Source organism: Raphanus sativus, chromosome 3, assembly GCF_000801105.2.
Source record: "Raphanus sativus cultivar WK10039 chromosome 3, ASM80110v3, whole genome shotgun sequence".
NCBI classification, from domain to species: domain Eukaryota; kingdom Viridiplantae; phylum Streptophyta; class Magnoliopsida; order Brassicales; family Brassicaceae; genus Raphanus; species Raphanus sativus.
The window spans coordinates 2,385,360-2,393,438 of record NC_079513.1 but is presented as its reverse complement, the minus strand read 5'-3'; the positions used below and the strand labels follow the sequence as shown (position 1 = coordinate 2,393,438).

The following is an 8,079-nucleotide window of genomic DNA, read 5'->3' as shown; positions in this document are numbered from 1 at the left end:
ATGTTAAAATTATACATTTAAAGTTTGACTCACATTACAAAAATGAAATCAGATTTCTAAAATGGTATCAAATATATATATAATGATATTTATTTAAATATTCTAAGTTTCTCAATTTTTATAAAACCATAATATTTTTATAACAGAAATAGATTCAGAAATATTTATTTAGTTCAAATATGTACTTATTTATCATATATATGCGAAAGAAATCAGATTTCCTAAACCATATAAATTATACAATTACTTTTTAACATACCATTAATCATTACAATCGTACTATTATTCAACATTTCGTGTGATATTATTTTTATAAAAATATTTTATCACACAACGTTATGCTCACTACATGATAACATTATATAACATATTTTATGTTCAATAGTGACATATTTTTTCATACAACGTAGGGTTACTAAACGATAACGTTATATAATATATTTTATGTTAAAAAATAACATTCATATACTTATATATCTATATGTTTTGTTGCTGCTAAGACCGTGCGACAATTGTTCTGTAAGTTACCATTCAGACTTTTAAAATGAGTTATCATATATCATATAACATATTATACCATATCTTTTTAGATTATATAGTTCTAAATATTTACAAAATCAAATTTTATAAAAAATAGTTTAGAAAACAATTTGTTCAAAATTATATATATTACATTAAATTATTTTTTATAAAAAAATTATAATAATTTTTTATTTAAGATAAGTTTTAAAAACTGTAAAAATCTTATAAATATATACTATAAATATATAAACTAACGAAAAATAGTAGGTGTTTGATTTCTGTCCAAGTTGATTTCTCTTTCGGCGTAATATAGCTGGCTCCCTCTTTTGGGCTTCTCTCCTCGTTTGCTATTGTGCACCTTTAGTAAAGTGGGGCTTTTGGCTGATTAAAACACGTTTTCTAAAAGAAAAGTAACCACTTCAAAGATATTTTCCCTGTTTCCAAAGCAAATCCAGATAAGATTCTAGGGTTTGTTCTTGTTGCTCGATATTGAAGGCGTCTTAATCTGAAGAAAATTCGAGATCTCGCAGCTAGCTACTGTAGAAAATCCGATCAAGAGAAAAGCAGAGTAAGAGTGATGTCGTCTCAGCTGGATAAGGCTCTATTACATCTTTCTCTTGAAGAAGAAGATGATGAACCTTTCGTCCTGCCAGATACACCGGAGTACTGCTCAGCTGGAAGAAACGCTCTGAGTTTGGTTGGTCGTCTTCTGAATCCATCCTGTCAGAAGATGTCAGACCTGATTCTAGATATGCCAAGGAAATGGCAACTTTATGATAGAGTAAGAGGGGTGGCTTTATCAAGAGAAAGATTTCAGTTCATCTTCAAACATGAACACGACCTCTTGGATATCCTCGACAGGGGAGTTCACACATTCCAGCTCTGGCCTATCGTGATGGAAAGATGGGTCGAAAAACCTCCTGAGGATTATCTGCAGCACATCATGGTTTGGGTGCAGATGAGAAACATACCTGTTAACCACTACACAAAGAAAGCTCTCTGGGCTTTGGGAGACTTTGCAGGTCAGGTGGTTGAAGTAGCTTTTGATCCAGACAAACCTCAGACCAGAGACTACATAAGAGTGCTTGTTAAGTTCAATGTAGCAAAGCCACTGAGGAGGTTTAAAAAGATCACTACACCTGGAGGAGAAGAAGTCTACATTAGATACGATTATGAAAGGCTCCAGAAAAGATGCTACACTTGCCAGCGTCTTACACATGAGCGAGATCACTGTCCCTTCTATCTCAAGAACCAGAAGGAGTTAGTGAACTTGGGAGCTTCGTCTGCTGAGAGCAAAAGAACTGAAGCAACAGAACGTCTTGATGAATATGATCCTCTTTATGGTATCATTCCTGAGAAGCTGCTTGGGCTGGATCAGGCGTCTGGAAAGCCAAAGATTGCAGAGGAAGTGATGGATGGTATGAGAAAGTACTTGATGGTGGCTGATGGTCCAGAAAAACTAGCTAGAGCGGAAAGAGTGAAGAAATCGCTTCTAGACTTAGAGAGTGATCCAATTGGTAGGAAGACGGCGCTCATGCTTGAACCGGTACCATCGACTACAAAGGATTTAGATAAAGGGAAGGGAGTCGTCTTTGATTTCAGTAGCCAGAACAAAACCCCATCTCACCCAGAGAAGTTGATGGCCTCTGCAATATCAGCTGGAATGAGGGTCCTTCAATCAGGCAAAGTGGTATCAGAGATGACATTGCCTGATGATCTCACTAGCTCCATTCACCCTTCCTTTATTCAGGAAAGTTCAACGGGCTTTAATACCGGTTTCTGTGAAACCAGTATGTCCGGGACTAACTTGAAGAAAGGAAGAGCTAGGAGAAGACCGGGAACTTTCAAAAGGAAAAACAATGGCAAGGCAGTCTTGAAAGCGGATAAAGACATAGGCAAGAAGATTGGGGAAGGAGTGGTCACAGATGCGAAAAGGAAGGCAAATGAAGATGTCGAGCCATCTCAAAGCTCTGCAAGGTTTAAGAAACCATTGGTGGTCCCAAGTGAGGGACCGTCCAGTATCTAAATGACTATGGTGAGCTGGAATTGCCAGGGTTTGGGCCGTGCACAGGACCTGGTAATTCCAAGATTGTGGGAGATGAAAAAAGAACATTTCCCAGACATTTTATTCTTGATGGAAACGAAACACAAGAGAGACGTTTTGGTGGATCTTCAGACCTGGCTAGGTTACGATAGGATCATGACAGTGAATCCTATTGGGTACAGCGGAGGCTTAGCTTTGATGTGGAGGAACTCAGTGTATATAGACTTCAAGTTTGTAGATAAGCATCTACTGGATTTTCATGTACAGTTTGGAAAATTCAGCTTCTTTGTTTCCTGTGTATATGGTGAACCTCTTAGAAGTAACAGACCAAGAATTTGGGAACGGCTATCTCGTATTGGTGTATATAGAAAAGAGCTGTGGTGCATGGTGGGCGACTTCAATGAAATAAGAAACAATGATGAAAAAATTGGAGGCCCGAGAAGAAGTGAAATGTCATTCCAACCGTTTAATGACATGCTGGAGATTGGAGAGATGGTAGAATTGCAGAGCTCGGGTGATAGTTTCACATGGGGAGGAACCAGAGGTACCCTCTCTATTCAATCCAAACTGGACAGATGCTTTGGCAATAAGAAATGGCATCAGCTCTTCCCTGCTTCAAACCAAGTCTTTATGGATAAAAGAGGCTCAGATCACAGACCGGTTTTGGTGAAGATGCTGGCTGCAACTGAAACCCGAAAGGGATCATTCAGATTTGATGGCAGATTTGTGCACCAGAATGGAGTGAGAGAGGAGATTAAAAAAGCTTGGCTAACCAACCATCCACTTTTTGAAGCTAAAGTGACTGACAGACTTAAGAAGTGCAGAAAGGCTCTCAGTAATTGGAAGAAGAAAGAAAACTTGAACTCCCGTGACAAGATCAAGCAGATCCAGTGTGCTCTGGAAGTGGAACAATCTTCTTTGACTCCGACAAATGTGAGAATTACTTTCTTGAAGGCTGAGCTGGTCAGAGCATACAGAGAAGAAGACTTATACTGGAAGCAGAGATGTAAAGAAAGATGGGCTGTCAAGGGGGATCTGAACACAAAGTTCTACCATGCATCTGTGAAAAGTAATAGAGCAAGGAAGAAAATCGTCAAGCTCAAGGATGAAAGGGGCCAGGAACAGTTTGCAGAAGATGATAAAGGGGAAGTGGCAAAAGAATATTTTACCAATCTGTTCAAGTCTACAAGCTGCGGAGATTTCTCTGAATTGTTTCAGGGGTTTACCAGGAAGGTTACAGATGGTATGAATGAAACTTTAGCCAGAGAGGTGACCATTGGAGAGGTTAAGGAGGCAGTATTCTCGATTAAGCCAGGAAGTGCTCCGGGAGCAGATGGAATGACGGGATTATTTTTCCAAAAGTATTGGGATATAATTGGTCCCCAGGTGACAAAAGAAGTAAAGGAGTTCTTTGATTCTGGTACCTTCCCCGAGGAGTGGAACCTAACGTATCTATGCTTGATCCCAAAGATAGATGATCCCATACTTATGGCTGACCTGAGGACGATCAGTCTTTGCTCAGTGCTATACAAGATTATCTCCAAGATCTTGGTAACCAGACTGAAGCCTCTGATGCCTGACCTCGTCTCCCCGACTCAGTCTGCGTTTGTAGAGGAGAGACTCATCACAGATAATATCCTTATAGCTCACGAGATTATACATGCTCTCAGGACAAACGACAAGGTCACAAAAGATTACATGGCAATAAAATCTGACATGTCGAAGGCATATGATCGTGTAGAGTGGGGATATCTGCGTGCATTACTACTGGCCCTGGGATTTGAAGAGCATTGGATCCAGAAAATAATGTTTTGCGTATCTACGGTGAAGTATGCCCCTCTCATCAATGACCAACCGTATGGATGGATACAACCCGAGAGAGGAATCCGCCAGGGAGACCTCTTGTCTCCGTTCCTCTTCGTGCTCTGTACTGAAGGATTGATCCACCTAATCCAAAAGGCAGTTGATGGTGGCAGAATACAGGGAATCCAGTTCGCGGATAGTGGTCCTATGATCCATCATATGCTGTTTGCTGATGACAGCCTCCTGATTTGTAGAGCGACAAAGGAACAAGCACAGGATCTGATGAACGTGCTGAAAATCTATGAGAGAGCAACGGGGCAATTAGTCAATGTGGCAAAATCGGCTGTCACCTTTGGAGCTAAGGTCAGTAAGCAAGCCAAAGTACTCATCAAAGGAATCACGGGCATTAGTAAAGAAGGGGGTTCCGGGTCTTATCTAGGTCTGCCGGAGTGCTTCAGTGGCTCAAAAACAGAGATTTTAGCCTATATCTATGATAGGCTAAAGGAGAGATTATCTGGATGGTTCACAAAACTCTTGTCGTTGGGAGGAAAAGAAGTGTTGATCAAAGCAGTAGCAATGGCTATGCCGGTGTATGCTATGTCATGTTTCAAACTGACAAAGAAATCTATTGAGAATCTTACCAAAGCAATGGCAGATTTCTGGTGGAATTCTCTAGAGCATAAAAGAAAGATGCACTGGCTCAGCTGGACTACACTCTGCTTGGCAAAAGAACAAGGGGGTTTAGGATTCAAAGATATCCAAAGTTTCAACCAGGCTCTTTTGGCAAAACAAGCTTGGAGAATTCTAAACTATCCTGACTCCCTATTTGCACGACTCTTCAAGAGCAGGTATTTTGAGCATGGAGATTTTCTTACGGCTAAGAATGGTTCTAGGCCATCATATGGTTGGAGGAGCATTCAGTTTGGAAAAGAGCTCTTGAGTCAGGGACTGAGAAAGCACATTGGAAATGGAAAAACGATCTCTGTATGGTCGGATCTTTGGATAGAAGGAGAGGTCAGAAGAGCGCCACTGATGAAGAACATCTTTGTCGATCTAGAACTCAAAGTCAGCGACCTTATTGATTCCAAAATAGGAGCTGGTTACTTGATAAGCTGCAGGATCTGTTCTATGACGAAGATGTTAACAGGATTTTGGAGATGAAACCGGTGTTTGAGCAGGATGATTACTGGGTTTGGCTGCACAATAAACATGGCTGCTACTCGGTAAAGTCTGGTTACTGGTTCATTAACAGCTTTGTAAGAAGAGAGGAAATTAGACAGGCTGAAGCTCGCCCGTCTATAAATGATTTGAAAGCTGAGGTCTGGAAAATTCAAACGGCGCCTAAGATCAAAACTTTTATGTGGAGAGCAATAAGCAATGCCATTCCAGTTGGAGAATTATTGGTGAAAAGAGGAATCAAGATGGACCCTGTTTGTCAAGCGTGTGGCTTCCAAGGTGAATCAATTAACCATATTATCTTTCAATGCTCAGTTGCAAGACAGGTATGGGCTCTGGCAAATGTTCCGCACTTGGAACATGGGTTTGATGAGACCTCGCATTATGCGAATTTCTACTCTCTTATGGTGATGATGAACAACAAGGAGATCCCTGAAGAGGTGAGAAATGCGATCCCTTGGTTAGTATGGTATCTGTGGAAGTTTAGAAATGGCATCATCTTTGAGGCTAGGAGTAGAACCCCCACGGATGTGGTGACAAAGGCTTTGGAGGAAGCTGAGTTTTGGTTACTAGCGAAGAAAAATGAACAGAGGTTGGAGAAGGAGGAACATGAGGCAGTGGCGCTTGTCAAGAGGTCATGGTCATGTCCGCCGAGGGGTTGGATGAAAGGGAACATTGGAGTAGATTGGAACAAAGCTCAGGCTAAATGTGGGGCAGCATGGGTAGTTCGAGATGACTTGGGGAAAGTGATACTGCATAGTAGGCGTGCATTCTTCAATGTTCGTTCACTGGATGAGGCCAAGTATCAGTCACTCATTTGGGCTCTGGAAAGCTTCCATAGTCATCATCTTAATCGAATTATCATTGCGTTGGATGATTCTACCTTGCCACAGGTTATATCAAGACCAAGAGCTTGGCCAAATTTCAAAGGCCAACATGCTGAGCTGATGGAGAGACTGAAAAAGATTGAATGGTGGAGGGTCGTAAATGAAGAGAGGGCAACAAACAGAGGAGCTTTCATCATAGCTCAAAGTGTTCTTAAAGGTGGCTATATGCAATCATATGTTGCCGCAGGTGCTCCTTTTTGGCTTAAAGAACTCTTTGAGAATGAAGAAACTCGTTCCTCTGTTGGTGTTGGAATCTCTGGCACCTAGTTATAGACTTTTTGGGGTGGATTATGGCTTCTCTGCTGTAGGTGATGGAAATGGCTTAATTTTTTGGGTAAATAGAATGCTTCTCTGTAAAGATTGCATGACTTGTTTGTTTTCTTCTCTTGAAGAATGCTTGTAACCAAACTTTTAGCTCGTTTGAGCAAGGAAATTAAAAGATCAGATGACAAAAAAAAAATATACTATTAAATTAGCTAAGATACTGTCAAGTAATCTTAAGTGTCACCAAACACGATACATGTAAATTTTATAAAATGCATACAAAATATAATAATAGAGAGTAAGTTTAGGCATTCGTATCTATGGGTTAGGTTCTGATCAGTTATCTTCTGGTATAGATATTTAGGATCCTAGACATTTAGACCTAAGTAGCTGTTTGATTTTTTTTTGTTTGGGTTCGTGTCGATTCCTTTGGGTTTGGATGAATAATTAAAATACATGTAAACTACATGTAATTTTTGGATGGCTAATGGGTCCATATCGGTTCAGATGGACACGAAAAATATTTGAAGTATCCGAAAACTCTAAAAATATATAAACACACAAAATACCAAAAATATTCCAATACTCAAACTGACTCGAAATTGACCCAAAATATGACACGATAAACCAAAAGGTACCCAAAATTTCTTCTAAATATCTAAAATATTTTTAATTGTTTTTTGAAATTTTACCTGAAGCGTGAAACTATAACCGAATACCAAAAACCCAAAACTTAAAAATAATAATCGTAATACGAAAACATATCTGAAATACCCAAATATATTAAATATACACAAACTTCGATTCAGGTACTTTGGATATCCGATCCGATCTCAGGTAAAATCCAGACTCGAAGAGATCCGCATATCCAAAAAAACTATTTAATAGGTATTTTTTCTTGGGCTCGGATCTGAACCCATATCAATGCATCGTTAGTCTATATATATCTTTTTAGTTCGATTTTAATAAGAAAACGAAACCCGCGCTTTTAAGCGCGGATCAAAATCTAGTTGAGAGCTTAAAGGTTGAACATAGTTATAGAGCGTTTAACATCATGTACTGCACATAATTTAAAACCGGCGTTGCTGAAATCAAAATTTTAAAATACCATGCACGTTTAAATGGTGCCCGCCCATTAGAAAGATTACCAAATGCACGTTTAAATGGTTTAGAGCAACACTTGCTTTTTCTACGCGGTGTGTTTAGATGCACGTTTCAGTGACCCTTCTAGTATACTTCCTCCGTTTGAAAAATATATATATTTTAGAGAAAAAAATTGTTATAAAAGATCCATTTTTTTACACTTTCATATATAAATTAATTGTAAATTGTAAACTTAAAAAATATAATTATATTTATTAAAATTCTATTGGTTAAAAGTTA

The 8,079-nt window shown here is 39.2% G+C and overlaps 1 protein-coding gene across 1 annotated transcript; it reads left to right on the top strand.

Annotated features, from left to right (window-relative positions):
* The first annotated feature begins 1,099 nt into the window (after nt 1-1,099).
* On the top strand, nt 1,100-2,548 carry LOC108844859 (uncharacterized). The gene has a single exon (XM_018618148.1). It carries the CDS (start codon nt 1,100-1,102, stop codon nt 2,546-2,548), a length of 1,449 nt encoding a protein of 482 aa, XP_018473650.1.
* Nucleotides 2,549-8,079: the final 5,531 nt, after the last annotated feature.